Below are 22,158 nucleotides of genomic sequence, written 5' to 3'. Positions count from 1 at the left end.
TTGGTCAGGCATGGTGGGATACAACTATAATCCTACCACTCAGAAGTCTGGGGCGAAATGATAGTTCCAAGACAGACTGTGCTATACAGCAAGACCCTGTCTAAACAAAACAAAAGGGAGGGCAGGGTGACATACACCTTTAATCCCAGTACTCTAGAGGCAGGTGGTCTCTGTAAGTTCAAGGTCAGCCTGGTTTACATAGTTGAGTTTCAGGCCAGCAAGTGCTACATACTGAGACCATCTCAAAAAATAAAAACCCATGAATTTATGGTGTTAAATATTTAACTTTTTCAAATAGGGGTGGGGCTAAATGGCAGCTGGAATCAGAAGGAGGCCCTCCCCTTTAGAACAGGATTTCTCCAGGTAAGATCCCAGACCAACATAATCAACATTACCAGTAAACTATTACATGTATATCCTGAGTCCACCTTAAACCTACAGAATTGGAAATTCCAGGAATGGGCCCTGCCACCTGTTTTCACAAGCTCTCCAGGTGACCCTGGTATATACTCTTAAGAGCTGGAGAGATGGCTCAGTGGTAAAGAACACTGGCTGTACTTGCAGAAGACCTGGGGGTTCGAATCCCAGCACCCACATGGCAGCTAACAACTGTCCGTAACTCCAGTTCCAGGGGATCCAACAGCCTCTTCTGTCCTCCAAGGGCACTGCATGACACAGGCGTACTTACCTACATGCAGGTAATGCATGAATACACATAAAATTTTTAAAAAAAAATTTTTTTAAAGCCACTGTTCAAGGGTAGTGAAGAGACTTTTTTTTTTTTTTTTTTTTTGGGGTCTCTTTGACAGAGTCTCCCTATACCCACAGCTGGCCTGGAACTATGTAGACCACCAGGCTAGTCTCCATCCCAGAGATCGGCCTGCCTCTGCCTCTGCAATGATAGGATTAAAGGCGTGACACCACACCTGGTGGGGAGACTTTTTATGGTAAGACCTTGTATAACACATACACGGGGACTTTGGCACACATTCCAGTTTTTTGTTTTTTTTATAACCCTTTTCATAGTTTTCAAATGCATGTAAACCGTGTAGCCGGTATATTTGGCTGTGTTATAGCTCACCAATTCTAGCTCTAAGACAACAAAGCTCTTCTTTCTGGGAGAAATGTGATGCTTCAGCAGAGGCAAGTAGATTCTGCTCTCTAATTAGGGAAATGGACAATGGCCTCTAGGCATAGATAGATTCCCTTTATACCTGAGATACCCTCTATATGCCAAGGTCAGTGTTAGACCAGAGATCCAGCTTTCCAGCAGACTTTAGTAACTTGGTTTGCAAGACAATGTTTTGTGCTCTTTCAAATCATTTATTCAGTTCACAGTGATAGCCTTTGAACAGAATCAGCAAATCTTTTTGGTCTTTTTGTCCCTGCAGCCCCAGCTGGCCTGGAACTCGCTATGTAGACCAGGCTGGCTTTGAACTCTCAGAGATGCACCTGCCTGCCTCAAGCAAAACTCATATATACACTGACCCCAGGTAGGCCATAACAGACCCCCAGGGAGCTCCAGAGGCCACCTCAGCTGCCCAGATAAGGGAGCCTGAAATGGCTGTTTGGCGGTGTTTTCTTAAGGTTCTTTGATCCTGGCTGATTCCCTCTCAGAGGTGTCCAAGTACAACTTCCCTTTCCTATCAGTACATGCTGGTCTTTCTCGCATTTAACCTAATAGGCTGAGGAAGGGAGGAGGCCAGGAAATCATACCCATTAAAATGTGTGGCAAATGCTACACATATCCCTTTACTCACAGCAAAGGGACTTATTTTGTAAAACATAGATAGGCGGCAATGAGAGAAGAGACTTCCCACAGCAGAAAGGTCCCAAGAACAGATCCAGACATGATTTAAGACAAAACAAAATCAGCATCCATGGTCAGGGCATTAGGGTGAAGCACCACAGAACTCTGGTGAAGCGTTTTGCTGTGTACATTCTTAGCTCTTTGGTCCTGGTTGATTTCCTCTCAGAGGTGTCCAATTACAACTGCCCTTTCCTATCAGTACATTATCAGTCTCTCTGCTGTTTGACCTAATGGACTAAAGAAAGCATTTATTGGTCCAGTTATTTTTCCTTTTTCAGTAGGAATAACTCTAGGTGCCTGATGAGTCTATAAATATTCCCAGGGCACAACCAGGAAGAGTAGAGAAGAGCCCCAAGGGGACACAGACTGGTCTCCTTTCCCTTCCTGAGTCAGGATAGAATTGCACAGGTAAAAGTGTCCCTTACCTGGGAGGAGGGCAAAAGGAAGAAAAAGGACTTGGAGCTCTTGTCCCAGGGGTTTTTCCCTAATCCTGACTAGGAAAGAATCACAAATTTCCTAATTACTCCAGTTTAAGTATCTGCCTAGATAACCAGCGGCTTCTGCTGAGATAGCCTCACTTCTGGTCTTGAGGAACGGGCTAAGGACAAAGTAGACAGAAGACTTTGGTCCTTTTTCCCTGCCCACTCATTTAAGACGGAATCTCTAGCTTGGGCTAGCCTCAAACTTCCTATGTACCCAAAGATAACCTTAAATTTCTAATCTTCCAGCACTTGGAGATTGAGGCCAGCCTGGTCTACATAGCAAGTTCCAGGGTAGCTGGGGCTACAGGGAGATCCTGTCTCAAAAACAACAAAAAAGAAAAAACTTCTAATCTTCCTGCCTCTACTTCCAGAATGCTAGGATTATAACCATATCCAACCATGCTTTGTCTATGGCTTTGTGCATACTAAGTAAACACTGTACAAACTGAGCTATATCCCCAGTCACTTCATTCCCCCTTTTAATTTTTGTTCTCTGGAGTCCAATAACCTAGGTGCTCATGTAGAAACTGGAGTCATCTCCCCACCTGCCTACTCTATTCAACCTAGCCTTTAGACCTTGTTGCAAAAAGGAATGTGGAGACAGTTTCGCACAGCCAGGGAGGAACTGGTCCATACAGGGGACAGATTGGTCCTTGATGCCATGGAGCATTTAGAGACCCTTGTTGAAGTAGACATAGGGTACATGTTCACCATACTTGGCTTTGATGGTGTCCTGGAGCTCTGGTTCTAGATAGGAAACTGGTAATTCACTGAAAAGAGAACCAAAAGGGGTTAGGAGCATACCATCCAGGACAATCAACAATTTACCCTGAAAAAAAGCCCACCTTGCATGTCACCTCCAACAAGTCTGTCCTAACTGGCATTAACTACCAACTTGACACAGCCTACAATCACCTCAAAAGTCTCAACTGAGTAATTCTTTATTATGTTGATTTGTGGACATGTCTGTGAGGGACTATCTTGATCACCAATTGATGTGGGAGGGCCTAGCCTACTATGGGTGGTACTACTCCCTGGGCAGCACTGTATAAGCTCGCTAGTTAAGCAGGAGCCTGTGCAAGTAAGCCAGCAAGCAGTGTTCCTCCACGGTTCCTGCTTGAGTCCCTGCCCTGACTTCCCTCAGTGATGGACTGTGAGCCCTTTCTTCCCTAAGTTGCTTTTGGTCATGGTGTTTGTTACAGTAACAAAATGAAACTAGAACAGAGGCCTTTCTGAATTTTTAAGTCACTTTTTCCCTGGGGGCTAGAGAGATGGCTCAGCAGGTAAGAGCACTTGCTGTTCTTGCAGAGGACTCAAGTTCAATTCCCAGCACCTACATGGCAGCTAACAACCGTCTGTAACTCCAGTTCCTAGGGATCCAGCACCCTCTTCTGATCTTCAGCAGGTACTGGATGACACAGATGCATTTATACGCATACAGGCAATATACTCATACATATAAAATACAAAATATCTTTTTAAAAATCATTTCTTCCCTTTTTGTGTGTATATTATCTGAATGGGCAAGTATGTGTACATGTGTATGTGGAGGCCAGAGGTCAACATCAGGTGTCTTTCTTAATTGCCTTCCATCTTATTTTTTGAGGGTCTCTTACTGAACCTGGAGCTCACCAATTCAGCTAGGCTAGCTGTCCAGTGAGCTTCAGGGATCATCCTGTCTATGCCTCCCTAACATGAGAGTCATGGCAAGCACTTTACCAACTGAGCTATCTCCCCATACCTTTTCTTAATTTTTGAGAAAAGGTCTTATGTAGCCCAGGCTGGTCTGAAATTCCTGATCCCCCTTCTTCCACCTATCAGGTGCTTAGATATTAGGCATGTACTACCACACAACTTGGTTTTTTTGTTGTTATTTGAGGGGGGGGTGTGCTTTAAGATAGAGTCTCTAGGGTCTATATAGCCCAGACTGATCTTGAACCCTTAATCCTTTTTAGCCCCACTCTCCACCCTCAATGTGGGATAATAGGTACACACTACTGCTCTTGATTTTTTTCCAGTCAAAATTATTATTGGCCAAGTAGTGTATCAAAATAAATGCTACCTCTACTTCATTCTACCTGGGCTGAAATTCTTAAACTTTTTTATTTTTTTTTTGGTGTTTTTTTGACAGGGTCTCCCTGTAGCCCCAGCTGTCCTAGAACTCACTATGTAGACCAGGCTGGCCTTGAACTCACAGAGATCTGCCTGCCTCTGCCTCCCGAGTGCTGGGATTAAAGGCGTGCGCCACCACGCCTGGCTAAACTTTTATCTTCTCTACCAGACTATAAACACAGTGCTTAGAACATAAGGGGTACCTGGTAGATGGTCAATGAACCCATACAGAAGTAAAGTACAGAGGCTGGGGAGACCGGTTTCAGGGAGCCAGCCTCTGCTGACCCCAGGCTGGTATCTCCCCTCCCTTTCCCATCATCCCTTCTCCCACTGTTCTTACCAGGAAATATAAGGGAAACAAAAAGTTACAAGTCATTGCAAAGACCTAAGCATCAGGCAGAATAAAGACCAAATCCAGTCAGAAGGGACCTTCCTAACACTCAGTCAGCAGGACACGAAGTCTCCCATTGTCCTCCATCAGCCACGTTCTCCACTGGGCAAGAGCAACTCTTATTCCTGGCTTCCCACTGCCACCCCATGGAGATCTTACTAGTTTGCCATCTACCCAGTATTAAGAGGCCCAGAGTTTAGGCTGATGGGCACTTGTCCTTGGAAATTGCTGCTTTCTTGCCACACACCCCTCTCCCTGAACAGTGGATGGGTCAGGGAAACAGTAGGAGAGAGTATTCATTAAAAGAAAGCAGGCAACAAACGGCTGATACCATTCCTGTGGGAAGAGCCCACATGCCACTGGCACCATGAAGAGGAGGCTGCAAGAAAGGAGAAACCAGAGTGTTAGAGACATGTCCCTGTGACCCTACCACACCTTGTCCCTAAGCCCTCATAAGGAAGGGGAAGATAGCCACACCTGGCCTGCCTGTCCAATAGTCCTTTCCCTCCAGCCCTGCTCTACTCTTTGTTGTTTTGAAATAGGGTCTCAGGTAGCCCAAGGGCAGAAGCTGGCTGAGGCAGAGGATGATTTTGAACTCGTAACCCTCCTGCTTCTACCCCTGCTTTGAGGACAGGCCTGCCTGTGTGTCACCATCCTGATTTACACAATGCTAAGAGATCTAACTCAGTATGCTAGACTAGCACTCTACCCACTGAGCTATCATCAGCAAGCAGTGTCTTTTTTTCCTCCTTGCTCTCAAGAATTGAACCCAGGGCCTCATGCATATTAGTCAAGCACTCTACCACTGAACTATATTCTAGGAAACTCATCTTGACATGGAGATAAAATCCTTCCCTCACCCCAACCCCCACTCCACATCCATGATAAACAGAGGAGGAAAATGATGATATGACTAAGGAGAGTGAACAGCAAACTCCAAGACCTGTACAAGCACCTCTGCCACACAGAGAAAGGCATTGTCTGTATGATCAGCAAAGCATAATTAATGGCATCCAGTCAACAGCAAGTGCCTAAGAACATTGGCATGACGTGCCATTTGCCACGGTGCCTGACAGCCTCCAAACCTACGCCTCATCATTCTGGTCTCGTCTCTAAAACTGCTCCAGACCTGAGGACAGAGAGGATCTTGGAAATGACTCTACCTCCTATTCAGATGTGTCACAGAGCCACGTTTGGATTTTTTATTTGTTTTAGTTTTTTGAGACAGGGTCTCATATACTCCAAGCTGGCCCTGAACTTGCTAAGTGAGCCTGACCTGATTCTCCTGTCTCAGCCTCCTAACTGCAGGGATGACAAGTGTGAGACACCAGGTCATGCTCTGCAGCCCAAGCTGACCATGAATTCATGATCCTCCTGCCTCAGCTACCTGGGCTGCACAGGAGCCACTATGTTCTGCCTGGCCACCTCTGAAATCAGGTTAAGACATGTGCTGGATGCCCCAGCCACCACAGACTCCAAACCATCAAAATACCATACTCACAAGCACCCAGACAACAAGACCTGCAATGGAGCATGCAGCATTTTGACTTTCTGCAGGAAAAAAAAAAAAAAGTCCACATGGAACCTAGATACCTTACAGTGGACCCCATGTTCTTGGCCAGCTAGAAACCAAGGATAGGATCTGCTGCCCTAAAGGAGAGAAGGGGGATTTTCCTGCTGTCTGACAAGATCAGAGACAGGTTCTGGTATCTGAAACTGAGGCCAGTAGGGACAGGTATGGAATCTACTCTAGTAAGAATATGAGGCAATGGCTATGGGGAAGGAATCTCAGTGGGGCTAGGGGCTCCAGGCAGAGGGAACCCCACCTACCTTCATCAGATGCAGCTTCTCCAGCCTTTCCATGATGACTGGTAACAAGACTAGAAGAGACCAGGAAAGTGGCTGAGAGGGAAGTTGGAAGACTCCCCCCAAGACCTAGTTCTGCAGTCATATCAGAGGCGGAAGAAGGCTCCCACTTTCCCAGAAGTTCTAGAAAATATTTGTCATTGGGAGAAATACATAGGCACTGCTACCCAGCCTCTCTCTATGACCCAGTGAAAGCATGCCTGAAAAATGTGTCCATGAGAAACAACAGGCAGACATGTGCCACCAGACCCACAGCATCCTTCTCAAAATTAAAAACTCTTGCCAGGCATGGCGGTACATGCCTTTAATCCCAGCACTCAGGAGGCAGAGGCATGTGGATCCTCTGAGAGATTGTGACCAACCTGGTCTACATGGTGACTTCCAGGATAGCTGGGGTGACAGGGAGACCCTGTCTCAAACGAAACAAAACAAAAAAATCAAAACTCTTTGAAGGCTCATGCAAACAAGTTCCGTATCCTATTCTGTGAATATACCCCTGCTGAAAAACACAGCAGGCAATATCTTCTCTCTACCACTGTCTCCCAGGTACCTCCCACTGGTGTTTAGTGAATATTAGTTAAATGAAAATACCATTCTCCCCAAAATCAGATTAACTGAAATCTAGGAATATGGGTGGGCTCCTGGGCTTTCAGCCCTCACGAAAACCAGAAAGAGAAGCAAAGCTGCTGGTGTCTTGCCTCCCACCTGAAAGCTGAGGTGGCTGAGGTCTCTAGCAGATGTTCAAGTGTCCCCCAAGATGGGAGGTGTTCCCCATCTTACTCATGCCAGGGGCTGCCATGGTGATCCGGGAAATAACCACTTGAGTGATGCCCACAGCTGCAGCTCTCTGAAGGCAGAATAGTTTTCAGGAATCACTTATCCACACCATAAAGAAAAAAGTCAGGGTCATGGCCAAGTCTGAGCTGGTAAAGGGGGTGGGATAGACCTACCAGGAGCTAAGTATCCTTACCCAACCCCTCCTACCCAGACAAACTTCTATGGTTTCAGAACCTGAAATGATGAGGGAAGCCTGTTCTGAACAGAGGAACATGGGAATAGAGAATGAGGAAGGAGCCAGGGGAAAGCTGTTTCCATCCTGTAATGGCACCCAGGCCATGTCTGGTCACTATGGAGGGGACAGAGTCTGAGGAGGAATTCTCTCCTCTGCTCACCTGAGAACGGCCAAGCTCATTCTGGTTCCTGTCCTTCACACAGATGCCCTGGATGAGTTCCCTAAACATAAACAGAAATTTCTGGACTTAGAAAATAGGTGTTGGGAGTTTGCCCAGCATGTGACACACAAGACCACCAACACCAGGGCACTGAAATTCCAGGAAGCCCCCTCCTGCAGTCTGGCCTTTCAATCTCCCTCTGCACTTCAGGGAGTGATATTAGAAGTGATCCAGAGCAGTGGCTAAGAGAGCCAGCCCTGGGCCCACACTGCCTAGGCTGACTTGGGAAACTGCAGACCGTGTCTGTGATTTTGAGGATGATCCTTAATTCTTCTAAAGCCTCAATTTTCCTCATCTGGAAAAGCGATAATCCTGGCACCAGTCTAATTCATAGAACCTGAAGAGGATTAAATGAGATGCTGGCCACAGTGCCTGACATGGTTGTCACTCCCCAAACAGTGGCTATTCTGTTCTTGGGCCAGCTCTTGACAGCTCTCAACTGGAGACCAGATAGGCAGTTACACTCATTAAACTTCTGAGAAAGCTGGATGGAGAAAGATGTATATTTGTGACATTCCATGTACTCTTTCTACAGGGGTTACTGTGGTAAGCCTTCATTTGCCAACAAAATAGGCTGTAGCTATGGACGATGATGAAAACCAGTTCTTATGTATGTAGTATCCATTATATTCTAGAAAAAGACAAAAAGAAAAAAGAAACAGAAACTGGGCTGGGTGTGTAGACGTAGAGTCCTTAACTAACATGCAAGAGCCTCTGGGTTCAAGCCCCAAAAGGCAAAGGAAAATAATGCAACAGAACAAGCTGTAGATGGTAGTACACACCTGTAATTCCAGAATTCCAAAGGCAGAGGCAGAAGATCAATGCAGGTCTGAGACCAGCCTGGGCTACAGAGTGGGTTCAAGGCCAGCCAGGGTTATATAGCAAAACCCTGTCTCAAAACACCTGGAACTCACTATGTAGACCAGGCTGGCCTTGAACTCACACAGACTCACCTGCCTCTGCCTCCCAAGTGCTGGGACTAAAGGCATGCGCCACCACACCCGGCCCAATAAAAATTTTTTAATTGACAGGATCTACCCCCGACAGGTCCATGCTACCTCCCCCTCCCCATCCCTCAACAATCAAGATACTAATTATAAGTCACCCACCCCTCTAGTAATGGTCCCAGGAGTGGTAGCCCTCCAAAACCCTTCAGAGGCTGGGCTCCATGGTCTTCCGTATCACCTCAGCCTCAAGAAGCTAGCTACCCACCAACTTGGCTTCCTGCCCTTCCCTGCTAATCCTGTGTGAAAGGAAAACAGGGTTCCCGTACTCACTGCTGTCGCATCATTGGGATATTGACACAGTTAGCTGCAGCCACAGCGGCAAAGGGGACCCAGCGGCCCACCAAGGGTGGAGCTTTCTGTTAGAAGCAAGGAACAATGGGAGCTGTTCAAGCTCATGGGAAGATGTAAGTGAAGGAGGCTTTGGATTATAAATGAGGAGAGGCAATTAAACTTTGCTACTGCTGTATGTCCAGACCATAGTCTGGGATCTGGGATCCCGGTCTATGAAATCCCCAAACTCCCATGAAGGACCAGTGTGGGCACACCTCTGCTGTTTTCCCTAGAACTTTGCTGCCCCCTGGTGACCACCATGCCCACAGCAGCCCCAACCATACACACCTTTGTCCACATGTTCATGCCCACGGCCGTGGCCACAGCAGTGGTAGTGGCTGTGAAATAGGAGAGAGCCATCTGCCTAGCGGAAGTGAAATACCAGAGGGAAGAAAGCATAGGTGTTGGCATTGGTGAGCCACAGGTGCTGAGGCAAAGCCAGAGGCTTTGGTGAGAAACTAATAACAAAACTTCAGGACTGAAGTGATCAGGCCCCAGGTTCATCTCAGGACACCTTATCTTCAATGCCCAAGTGTCCTTGGTCCCTCTTTTAGTATTTTAAACATATCATAGTCTTTCTTTGAAGGGGAGTCTTTTTGAGACAGGGTCTCTCTGTAGTCCCAGCTGGCCTGGAACTTGCTATGTAGACCAGGCTGGCTTCAATGTCACAGAGATCTGCCTGGCTCTGCCTCCAGAATGCTGGGATTAAAGGCATGCACTACCACGTCTGGTCTTAATTCAGAGCCTATACTGCTCTCTGTCTAGAGAATCAGCAGAAGGCAGAGGAGCCCCTCCTGGGCTCCTGTGTGAGTAAGTCCCTATCTTTCATAACCCAGATGAATACCATCTCCCAAAGGGCCTATCCCCATAAACAGCCCTCTGCTGTTCACTATTTTATTACCTTGTTTATGTCTGAAATGGCAGCAATCCCAATCTGAGATAGGTCGCTGTGTTCATTAAAAGTTTTCGTTGTTGTTTTGTTTTGTTTGAGACAGGGTTTCACTGTGTAGCTCTGGCTGGCATAGAACTTGCTATGTAGATGAGGCTGACCTTGAACTCACAGAAATCTAACTGCCTCTGTCTCCAGAGGACTGAGATTAAAGGTGTGTGCCAACCATGCCTAGCCTGTTTAAAAAGGTCTTGTTTAAGGATGGTATGATGGCACACACCTTTAGTCCCAGCACTTGGGAGGCCAGCCTGGTCTACATAGTGAATTCCAGGTCAGCTAGGGCTACAGGGAAACCCTGTCTCAAAAAGAACAAAAAAAAAGAAAAAGAAAAGAAAAAAGATCTTGTTTAAGGACCACAATGTTTTACTCATCAAAGTATACCCAGCTTTTGGAACCTTGCCTGAGTATATAATTCACACTTAAGAGAAATTTGGGGCTGGAGTGATAGCTCAGTGGTTGAGAGCACTTGTTCATCTTTAAGGACCCAAGTTCAGTTCCCAGTACCCATCCATATGGTGCAGCTCACAACTGCCTGTAACTCCAGCTCCAGGGGATCTGATGCCCTCTCTGGCCTCTGTAATCACCTGTACCTACACAGCACACACAGACATACAGGTACACATAAATAAAAATAAACCTTTAAAAAAATAAGAAAAACTCATTAAAATGAACAAACATATTTTGAACATGTCTGGGAAGAAGATAACTCTCCTAATCAGTCTAAAAAAACATCCCAAACACTGGAAAAGGGCAACCTGACCACCTGCAGGGAGTGGGCCCCCACCTAGGAAAGAACCACAGCCAAAGCCCTTCAGGGTTGCTCTTGGGGAGGCAAGAGGATGACCTTCACTTTAGGTCTCCTACCTGAGTGATGTGGGGAAAGCTGCATTCCTATTGGTGTAGTTAACCAAGGCATTGAAGGACTGGTTTACCCATTGCCAGAAGATCACTGCCGGCATCGTCCTATGAGAAAGGGAGAGGTGGAGAGGGAATAAAAGAGAGGACCTGGGGTACACTGGGCACTACAGGATCTGCAGTTCCTTGGGCTATTACTTTTTTTTTTTTTTTTTCCCTAAATGCCCCCGGGCTTTTGTATATATAGGCTGGATCCTTGCCTAGAATATCTACCCTCCTCCTTCTTTACAGGGCAAAATCTTGCTCTGTTAAGATGCTTTTCTTCTTGGCACTTTTCTGACCCTTCCTCCACCCCTCCGGAGACAATCATTCCATGTGCCCTGTCCCCACGACCCAAAGTTCTTCTCCCAACCTACCACTTCCCAACCTACACTCTGTTTATTCCTGAGTCTCCCCAACAAAGCTTCAAGAGGAGAGAGCCTAAAATCTTTAACCTCCAGCACCTGGCCCAAGGCCTAGCTCAACTGAGCAAATGAATACACAGTGCTGCAGGACAAAGGGTGAGAAAAGGGGAAGAGAGGGGAGGAATGAGGGGAGAGGGAGGGTCATATCCAGCAGCTAACTGGAAAGCTCATTCCCTCCTAAACAAGCCAGACAAGAAACCAGCCTTTGCAAGAGGGGGGAGGGGGTTGGTTTTTTTTGTTTTGTTGAGACAAGATCTCTCACTAAGTAGCCCTAGCTTTTCTTTAATTCATTATGTAGACCAGGCTGGCCTCCAACTCATAGAGATCTGCCTGCCTTTTCCTCCCAAGTACTGGGATTAAAGACATGTGCCACCACACCTGGTGACTTCATTTTTTTCATTTCTATGTTAAATTAGAAACATAAATTCACTGAGGAATTCGTACTTTAAGAACTTAGGAAGCTAGTAAAATGGCTCATGCATAAAAGGCACTTGCCACCATAACAACTTGAGTTCGATCCCAGGGTTTCACATCATGGAGAGAACCCTCCACATGCATGCTGTGTCATGTACCCCTTCCCTAAACACACACAATAAAATAAATGTAATTTTTTAAAAGGTTTTTTTTCAGCCAGCACCTTTAATCCAAGCACTTGAGAGACAAAGAAAGGAGGATCTCTGTGAGTTCTAGGCCAGCCTTGTCTACATAGTGAGTTCCAGGCCAGCCAGGGCTGCATAGTGAGACCCTGTTTCAAAAACACCAAAAAAAAAAAAAAAAAAAAAAATAGCCACACATACTGACACATACCTTTAGCCCAGCACTCAGGAGGCAGGGGCAGGCAGATCTCACAGGTCTCTATAAAGAGTTCTAGGCGAGGGGCTGGAAAGATGGCTCAGTGGTTAAGAGCACTGACTGCTCTTGCAGAAGACCCAAGTTCGATTCCCAGCACCCACTTGGCAGGTAACAACCATCTGTAACTCCAGTTCCAGGGGATCTGATGCCCTCTTCTGACCTCCCACTGGTGGTACACCCATTGTATGGCATAGGTGTACCTTCCTACATGCAGGCAATATACTCATACACATAAAATAAAAATAATAGGGCTGGAGAGATGGCTCAGCGGTTAAGAACACTGTTCTTGCAGAAGACCCGGGTTCGAATCCCTGCACCCACGTGGAAGCTAACAACTGTCCATAATTCCTGTCCCAGGGGATCTGACAGCCTTTTCTGACCTCCACGGGCATTGCACGACACGGGTGCACTTACCAACATGCAGGGAATACACGCATACATATAAAATAAAAATAATAAAAATTTAAAAAAATATATTTTGTTATTTTTACATTATGTGTTTTGTGTAGTACTTGCAGGTATGTAAGTGCATCCATGTCATGCAACGCTCACCGAAGTCAGAAGATGGAGACCAGGCTGGCCTTGAACTCACAGAGATCTGCCTGCCTCTGCCTAAAAAAAGAGTTCTAGGCAACTGGGGCTACAGGGAGACCCTGTCTCAAAACGATTTAAAAAAAATTTTTTTAAAGACTTAGAATGGATAGCCTATTCATTGAGTACTAGAGAGACCTCTAATGATGTTTCCATTATCATCCAGGCCCCTATAGTTCTCGATCATGAACTTGGACTTAGCCTCTCTAGAACTCCATCAATCAAAGGGAAACATATAGGGCTGTGGAGAGGGTTACATGAGGCCATAGCTGCGAAGAACTTAGCATAGTGCCCAGTATCTGGTCAGTGACTAATCAAGAAGATTGCTATTACTATTGCAAGTGACTCCCTGCCTAACTTAACCTCATCCTGGCTCTCAGGGCCTACCTGTAGAACTGGAGCATGAAGCCTGTGATGATCATGCCACCGGGAACCTGGAAGGACATGCGCCCAATGACATTCATCTTCTCCCCGGTGTCTGGGTGGAAGGCTGAGTCATACAGCTTCTTGGCATACAGCAGCTGTTCCAGTTGGGTGCCAGGAGGCACAACCCCCATCCTGTCACCAAAGGACAACAAGCATTACCACTGGCCCGATCCCAGTCTCCCTCTTACTTCTCCCTTCTTCCTGAGACCTCTGCCAACTCTTTCACCTTCAGTTTCTACCTCCCCTAGAGAGTCCGTCAATGCTCATGTCTCCAGCTGTATCCCCTCAACACTCACTCACCTGCTCTTCTCCACCAACACTTTGGCCAAGTCCAGCTCCTGCTCTGATACGAAGACAGTGCGGGGATCCGTGATGTTAAAGAAGTGTTTCACACGACCCAGGAAAGTGCATTGGTCCCAGCGGGGAGCATCAATGTTAAAGCCAGACAGGTTGGCCTCCATCTTGTTTAGACACAAAATTGTGAACTTAAGGGACAGAGGAAGAATGAGGACTGACTTCCAAATCAAAATCTGTCCCAGAGGCACTGGCAGTCAGAGACTGCCTGCTTTCACCAGTTTCACCAAGGGTATCTTCCCCCCTCCCTTTTTTTTTTTTTTTGGCCTGGAACTCACTATGTAGATCAGGCTGGCCTTGAACTAACAGAGATCTGCCTGCCTCTGCCTCCCAAGTGCTAGGACTAAAGGTGTACATCAACATGCCCGGAAGTCCATCTTCCCTTTTGATCTAGAAGGCCCCTATGATTGTTCACCCAACTAAGTAACTCAGTCCAGTAAGTGTTTCCTGGGTATATGCTAGCCAGCCTTGTTCTTGACCACACTGTGGGAGAGATTCGATAAAGAGACAAGACAGTACCTGTTCCAGGGGTGCTCGGAGTCTAACAAAGCAATTAGAGCCCACCTGTGAAACAGCATCATTTCTCTTGGTGCTTCTGGTAGGGAGAGAAGATGCCATCCTGAAACAGGAACCCACTGCCCTTGACAAGGCCTGCCCTCAGAGAAACTTTTTCACCAGAGCCTAACCAGCTTGGGAAAGAGGAACTCTTGTCACCTACAGTCTTCCCACCTCACCTAATGGGGAAAGTGTGTATGGGGGGGGGGGGTACCCAGAAGTACCTGTGGAAAGCAAAGGGCACAGGCTCACTAACAGAGGATCACTTGTCTGATCCCAGCAGCTTTCTAAAACCTTGGTGATAGCCTCCATGACCCTGTACTCTTGCACTCTGCATGCTTGACAATCCTCACGAACAATTCTGCTGAATTCTACTGCTCACGATGTGGTCCCCTTTCAACCACAGCTAAGAGTGACCTCTGTATGCCTTGGCAACCAAACTTGGGAAAACAATTTCCCAGGTGGGGGATACTCTTGAGTAGCAGTGAACCACTTTTGGAGGCATTTTCAATTCAGATTCTCTCCTTACAAATGGATTTGCATTTTTCACAAAGTGAAGCCTTAGATTGGAGGAACAGATTGTCCTCAGAGCCACTTTCCCATCATCCTAGTGAAGAACACGGAGTTTCTCTTTAATGGCACTCACCTCTTTAACTACCTCTGCTTTCTCCATGTCCACTTTGTCAATGTCTTTAAACTTGCTCACACACTGTTTCTTATATCTTTCTGCTTTTTCTCACTGTAGATCTAAGATTATTACATAGGGGCTGAAGAAATGGCTCTGTGGTTAAGAGCACAGGCTGCTCTTGCAGAGGACCTGGGTTCAGTTCCCAGCACCCACATGGTTAACAAATGTCTGTATCTCTAGTTCCAGGGGATTCAATGCCCTCTTCTGACCTCCTTGGGCATTATACAACACAGGTGTACTTACACACATGCAGGCAATACACACAAAATAAAAATAATTTTTTAAAAAAAGATTATTGGGCCAGGTGTGGTGGTGCATGCCTTTAATCCCAGCATGCAGGAGGCAGAGGCAGGCAGATCTCTGTGAGTTCAAGGCCAGCCCAGTCTACATAGTGACTTCTAGGACAGCTGGGGCTACAGGGAGACCCTGTCTCAAAAAGACCAAAAAAAAAAGATTATTGGGGATGGGTGTGATAGCACCCGTCCTTGGGAGGCAGAGGCGGGTGGATCTCTGTGAGTTCAAGGCAGCCAGCCTGGTCTACATAGTGAGTTCCAGGCCAGCTGGGGCTACAGGGAGACCCTGTCTCAAAAAACATAAAGAGCTGGGCATGATGGCGCACACCTTTAATCCCAGCACTTGGGAAGCAGAGGCAGGTGGATCTTTGTGAGTTTGAGGCCAGCCTGGTCCACATAGTGAGTTCCAGGACAGCTGGGGCTATAGAAAGACCCTGTCTCAAAAAGACAAAAAGAAAAAAATAAAATTATTGGATAGTAATCATGACATAGCCTTGATGTTATGCTTTCTTGAAATTTCCGCAAACAACTTAGGGGCCTCACTCAAACTTTGGAAAACATGGGCAGAATGCACATTTGCCAGAAAGTAACATGTCGGGAGCCGCTAATCATTGAGCTGTTGGCAGCCTCATTTACTGAGTTTGTGTCATGCAAACCAGTACTTAACCTGCCCATTCAGGAGGGCGAAGTTTTCTGGAGAGCCTCACAATACCTGACCTTGAGGCATTAGTGGTAAACAAAAGGATCCAAGAAGCCTTTGATCTGACCGCTCCCTGACCCTCAGATACAGGTGGGGAAATACAGCAATTGTAACTAATTGAGTTCTTCTGTATAAAAAGACAGTACTGAAATAAATCGAGGCTGGCAGTATTTACTGTGAGCCCTCCCAAGAAGTGTCTTTCCTGTCTTCTTTCTTTTCTTTCAATCCTCACTCCCCCTTTTCAGGTACTGTCCGTTTTGGCCAGCTGGCACCGGCAGTAACATGAATGCCTTCTAGGCTACTTCCCAATAGATTCCTAGTTCCCCTCTGAAACCTCATCAGGCAAGCCTCCACTATATACATATTTCTTGGAATTCTAGTGTTCCAAACTCCAAAACGATCCCATTAAGCTCTTCTTATAGCACAGCTCCAAACTCACCCATATTCCTCCTGCAAACCAGTTTCAAAGGCCTACAAGCCACAGCAAATTTATCACAGCAAAAGTCTCACTCCTAGGTGTCAATTTTCTGTATTGGTTACTGTCTTGTCCCTGTGACAAAATACCTAACAAAAGCAATTTAGGAAAGGAAAGGATTATTTTTGGCTCATGGTTCAAAAGAGTGCAGCTCTTTACCTGTTAAGTCAGGGGATATATTCATTTTGCTCAACATGATCACCCTGGTGCCTAGAATGAGGATTTAGCATCTGCTGAAGAAGAGTTCAGCTTGCCTGTAGGTGAGTATTCAAGCTTGAAAGAAAGTACAAAGGTCTAGGCTAGAAGCAAACAAGCACAGTCAGCAGCACTGAGGTCATTTAAGCTGAAATTTTCTAGTGAGAATACTTCTGAGAATGGGAGAGAGCTGAAGATCAGCCCTGAAGAAATGCTAAATTTAAGAGGCTAAGAAAGGAGGAGAGGGGCTAGAGATGGGAAAGAATGCAGGAGAGATAGGAGGCAGATGGAGACAACAGGAGGGAATAGGGTCAACTTTAAATTTTCTGTTGTTGTTAGGGTAGGAGAGGCCAAGTGGTTGATATGCTAGGAGCCAGATATTTCTCTTTTTCTTTTTTTTAAATACTTTGTTATTTTTATGTGTATGAGTGAATTGCCTGCATGTATGTGAGTGCACCTATGTCGTGAAATGCCGTGGCAATCAGAAGAGGGCTTTGAATTCCCCTGGAACTGGATGGAGTTAAGAACAGTTCGTAGCCACCATATGGGTGCTGGGAATCGAACCCGGGTCCTGTGCAAGAGCAGTCAGTGCTCTTAACCACTGAGCCATCTCTCCAACCGTTTTTTTTTTTTTTTCCCGGTCTTTTAGAGACAGGGTCTCCCTGAAGCCCCAGCTGGTCTTGAACTCACAGAGATCCACCTACCTCTGCCTCTGCTGGGACTAAAGGCATGTGCCACCACACCCAGCTAGGAGCCAGTTATTTCTAAGATGAAGGAACCTGGAAAGGGGGAAGGGCTAACATGCAGTGCCCACAACATCCTTGCCTAGCCCTAATGCTATGCCTGAAGTGGCAGTCTCTGGAGAAGGCAGAAGCTAAGAATGCAAGTGTCCACTACCAGAACTCTGACTTGTCTCTTATTCCACTGGGTCCCAGCAGGTTGGATCCAAGACCAAAGGCAATTTTCTCAGTCCAACTGCACTCAGGGAAAAGAAGCTAAAAGGAGCTTGGTGGGTTGGCAAATCACACATTTCCTTGGTGTTCAGAGTCACAAGCTCACATTATCCGGGGACAGCCTGATCAACTAAGCAAAATGCACTGACCCCCCAACACACTATACATACATATACCTACACAGCCAACCTTCTCTGTCATCTCTCCCCAGCCTCAGCTTAACATTACAAAGTTCTCTGTCTCTCATTGGAGAAGCCATTCTATTATGATGTGCTATTATACATATGACTATTGTTTTGTTGTTGTTGTTTTTCTTTTTTGAGACAGTGTCTCCCTATAGCACCAGCTGGCCTGGAACTTGCTACACAGACCAGGCTGGCCTCAAATTCACAGAGATCTGCCTGCTTCTGCCTCCAGTGCTGGGATCAAAGGCGTGTGCTACCAGGCCTGGCTCAACTGTTGTTTTTTGTTTTTTGGGGTTTTTTTTAGTCTTTTTGAAGCAGGATTTCCCTGTAAGCCCCAGCTGTTCTGGAACTCACTATGTAGACCAGGCTGGCCTTGAACTCACAGAGATCCGCCTGCCTCTGCCTCCCAAGTGCTGGGACTACAGGCGTGTGCCACCATGCCCGGCTTTTTTTGATCTTTTTGAGACAGGGTCTCCCTGAAGCCCCAGCTGTCCTGGATTCACTACGGAGACCAGGCTGGGCCTCGAACTCACAGAGATCCACCTGCCTCTACCTCCTGAGTGCTAGGATTAAAGGCATGCACCACCACGCCAGACAACTATTGCTTTTTATATTATTACATTTACTTATTTATTAGAGGGGCACATGCCACAGAGCACATGTGGAGGTCAGAGAACCTGTGCAGTAATCAGTTCTCACCTTCCACTCTGTGGATTTTGGGGATCAAACTCAGCTCATCAGGCTAGGTAACAAGTGCCTTTATCCACTGAGCCATCTCACTGACACATTTTTGCTTTCTTCTGTGAGGTCAGGATAGAAAGTGCACAGTCCTTATTTGATATAAACCATAAGGCTCCTCTCCAAATCTACATTACGTATCTGAAACATTTCCCCTTTTTAAAGGGCACAGTTCTCCGACTCCTCAGGGCAAACTCGGGTCATTCCATTTTATGCTCCCACAGCATCCTGTTCTTCACAGCATGGGCCTCTATATCTGTCACTTTTTTGTCATTTACAGTTATTTGCGTAAAGTCTGCCTCCCCTGACAGACTGTGAAGTTCATGAGCACTATGACCATGTCTATAACATTCACTGCTGCATCTTTCATATGCCCTCCATAAATATATACCGCCAGAAAGAGGTTGCAATTTATTCTTGGGTTCTCTTGGCATCAAGGACATCACTTCTGTTAAGTCAAACTCAGAGCTTGCCTTGGTTACAGAATAGCAGAATTTCTTTCATGAAATTACAAATTGTCAATCCCACCTTACCAAGTCATATATGATCTCTCAGTTTTGTCCATGGTTACTCTCCCTCCTCCCACACAAGTGACATCTAGTCCTTCCAGTGTATCTGCCATATACACGGGCCAGCACCAGGCACTTCTGACAGACAGAAAGGTGAACATCAAACAGATCAAGTCAAAAATCCAACAGTAGCAGGACTTCACTTCTCCAAGGTCACAAGGCTGTGACCCTAAGTCACCTAAATAGGTCCTCTCTCCACTACAGTTTATATTCTCTCACCCTTTTAAAAATATTTTATCTATTTAATGTATATGAATGTATTTCCTGCATGTAAGTGCACCCATGTTGTGCAATGCTTGAAAAGGTCAGAAGAGCGTGTTGGATCCCCTGGACCTGGAGTTAGAGATGGTTATTTGCCACCATGTGGGTGCTGGCAACTGAACCCAGGTCCTCTGCAAGAACAGCTAATGCTCTTAAGAGCTGAGCCATCTCTCCAGGCCCTAATTCTCTTTCAAAAAAAAAAAAAAAAGTAAGGAGCTACAGAGATGGCTCCGTCTATAAAGTTGGCACTTTATAGTAAAGGAGTGTATCTATAACCCCAGAGCTGCGGCAAGAAGCAAATCTCTGGAGCTTACTGGCCAACCAACCTAACTGAACAAGCTTCAGGTTCAGTAAAAGGCCCTGTCTCAAAAAATAAGGTGGACCAGGTATGGTGGCACATGCCTTTAATCCCAGCACTTGGGAGGCAGAGGCAGGTGGATCTCTGTGAGTTCAAAGCCAGCCTGGTCTACATAGCAAGTTCCAGGCCAGGTAGGGCTACAGAGAGACCCTGTCTCAAAAAGACCAAAAATTAAAAATTAAAAAAAAAAAAATAAGGTGGAGAAGGATTAAGGAAGACACCCAGTGTCAACATCTGGCTCCAGCATGCAGGCACACACACATGTATGTACCTACAGGAGCATGTGTATACACCACACACCTACAAAATACCACATACCAAGTAAATAAATAAATAAATAAATAAATAAATAAATAGGCCAGGCCTGGTAGCACATGCCTGTAATCTCAGTGCCTGGGAGGCAGAAGCAGGAGGATCGAGCTATGCAATGAGACTCTGAATCGAAAAAAAAAAAAATCAGAGGGGGCCCATGGGATGGCTCAGTGGGTAAAGGACAGGTCACCAAGTCTGACAATTTGAGTTCAGTCTCCAGAAGCCACATGATAGAAGACAACTGACTGCAGCAAGGTGTCCTCTGTCCTCCACACATGTGCCATGGCACATGCTCACCTCCCCCCCCCTCCCCGACTAAGTAAAAAACTGTAAAAAAAAATTTTTTTATTTTAATGAGAGAGCAAGAGAGAGTGGACACAGAGAGGGAAGAGGAAAAAATGAAAAAGTAGAATTTTTCCTTCCCTGAGCTGACCTTCTCTGGCAAACAGTATCAAAGCTCATAGAGCAAGGGCTATGGGCATTAACTCTGTGATAAGAGTATTTCCCTACATGCACTAGGGCCTGGAAGATCCAGACAGCTCAAGACTCAAGAAGGCCAGAGCAAAAACCACCAAAATAGGGGAGGATTCCTGTCAAGGTTGCCTAGAGCAAGCTGGAGAATGAGAGTGATGATTAAACAAGTAGGCCCAGACCCATGCTTACAGACACTCATCTGACTCCATGTCAACTGTGATAGCAGATACCACACCACCAGATCTGAATTCGCATTTAGCCACTAAATAATCAACAGTCTAGAGGCCAATAGATGATAGAGGTACATGCTATAGTCTAACCACTCACCTTGTACATCCTTAGTCAAGGTTCTAAACTGAGTTTCTCTTCAAGGATCTGAGGCAGATTATGCATGTAGATGTTTTTAAAAATACTTTAGTTGAACGCAAAAGTAGCTGAAAACCATTCCGGGGAAAATCTGCGTCTACTACAGCCACCCTAACTACATTGGTATGAAGAGCAGTGAAACCTAAAATCTAGATTAAACTATGAATTATATTTGTGGCAAGCAATGCTCTAAGTACTTGATTTGTGAGGTAGGTACATACATACGTATCAGCAAACTTCCAGATGGGAGGCTTTATCAGCTATTAGAAAAGTTCTCTTTGGATGCAAAACACTCTAGGGTTGGGGATGTGGTGTAGCTCAGTGCACAAGGCCCTGGATTCTGGGTTCAATCCCTGGGAAGATGTCACTCTATTCCCTCTACCTGTGCTGCAGTGTTTACATGCAACACTGTAAACAGTGTTTTGTACAAGTCAGTTCGACGACCGAATTCTAGGATTGTAAGAATGAAACGAACCTTGACGAAAACACATCTCACTGGCAAGAATGTAATTTCTGTGAAGGCAGACTGTATCCAGCCCCGCTTCTCTAGTGTCCAGAACCTGACCTGGCACACAGGCAAGGGTTAACTCTTCATTGGTCCTCTACATGAGAGGAGTGGGGGTAGCACTTCCAGTCCAATGTCCAGTCCAGTGTATCCCACACCATCCTACAATCGGCTGTCAGCTCACCTCACTACTGGGGGCAGTGCCCAGCAAGCCTCCTGACCTCTCTCATGCGACCTCCTCCCTTCCAGCAGGAATTCCCCATCCGGGATTCTAACACAGTACTGTAGAAATAGGGGTGCAGCCCACAACTCCCGCGTCCCAAAGCCGGACATCCGAGGACATGGGGAACCAGACGTCCACAGGCAGCCCTAGTCCGCCCCACCCGCCACGTGGCTTCTGCATCTGGCAGTCCAGCCCGGGCTGCATTACAGCCTGAGCACAGTCAAGGTCGATTCAAGCTCCCTCCAGAGGCGTTCGGAGATTGGAAATAGGTCTGCGGCTGGCCTTCCCTTGACGCCCCTTACCTGGTCCCAGGAGGGATGCACCGAGACCACGGCCACCAGTCGCAGCACGCCAGGAAGCCTAGACTCCGCGCACCGCCCGCCAGGGACCAGGCACCACCTCCTCGCCCGCCCCTTCACCCATCCTTCCCGACCAATCACAGCCCGGGAGGCTCGAGCCAGCCACGGAGGCGGGTTTGCACCCCTCCTGGGCTCGCCTGCCAGCCAGCCCCCACCTCCCGCCGCCACCCAGTCCGCCTGCGCAGTGGGTGGGAGCTTTGGTGCGCTCGCGCACTTTGGCTAAAGTGG

At 46.6% G+C, this 22,158-nt stretch overlaps 1 protein-coding gene across 4 annotated transcripts; it reads right to left on the bottom strand.

The window, feature by feature from the left end:
• Positions 1-1,307: 1,307 nt before the first annotated feature.
• Sfxn2 (sideroflexin 2) lies at positions 1,308-22,010 on the bottom strand. 4 transcript variants are annotated; one of them, XM_029569654.1, is made up of 13 exons: positions 21,874-21,974; positions 16,397-16,521; positions 13,668-13,828; positions 13,329-13,499; positions 11,044-11,142; positions 9,519-9,594; positions 9,171-9,256; positions 7,834-7,894; positions 7,442-7,508; positions 6,626-6,675; positions 6,297-6,346; positions 5,127-5,174; positions 1,308-3,062 (listed from the first exon to the last, which is right to left on the bottom strand). In XM_029569654.1, exons 3-13 carry the CDS (start codon positions 13,826-13,828, stop codon positions 2,963-2,965), a joined length of 969 nt encoding a protein of 322 aa, XP_029425514.1. In that variant the 5' UTR covers positions 16,397-16,521; positions 21,874-21,974; the 3' UTR covers positions 1,308-2,962. The 4 variants fall into 4 exon arrangements, with proteins under 4 accessions (XP_029425514.1, XP_008843888.1, XP_029425515.1 ...); XM_008845666.3 differs by lacking the exon at positions 16,397-16,521 and having other exon boundaries at positions 21,874-22,010; XM_029569655.1 differs by lacking the exons at positions 16,397-16,521; positions 21,874-21,974 and adding an exon at positions 21,533-21,709.
• Positions 22,011-22,158: the final 148 nt, after the last annotated feature.

Source organism: Nannospalax galili, unplaced genomic scaffold (assembly GCF_000622305.1).
Source record: "Nannospalax galili isolate Female #2095 unplaced genomic scaffold, S.galili_v1.0 scaffold161, whole genome shotgun sequence".
Classification (NCBI taxonomy): domain Eukaryota; kingdom Metazoa; phylum Chordata; class Mammalia; order Rodentia; family Spalacidae; genus Nannospalax; species Nannospalax galili.
The sequence above is the reverse complement of the archived record's forward strand: the minus strand, read 5'-3'. Positions and strand labels throughout refer to the sequence as shown.

What these genes read in the sequence shown, in the direction of transcription:
- Sfxn2 (XM_008845666.3), bottom strand. Translation starts at nt 13,828, where the DNA reads ATGGAGGCCAACCTGTCTGGCTTTAACATTGATGCTCCCCGCTGGGAC. An exon ending in GCATGAACATGTGGACAAAG is followed by an intron (nt 9,257 to 9,518) that starts GTGTGTATGGTT and finishes TGCTTCTAACAG; the next exon opens with AAAGCTCCACCCTTGGTGGG. An exon ending in GGGCTCTTCCCACAGGAATG is followed by an intron (nt 3,063 to 5,126) that starts GTATCAGCCGTT and finishes TTCTCTTTTCAG; the next exon opens with TGAATTACCAGTTTCCTATC.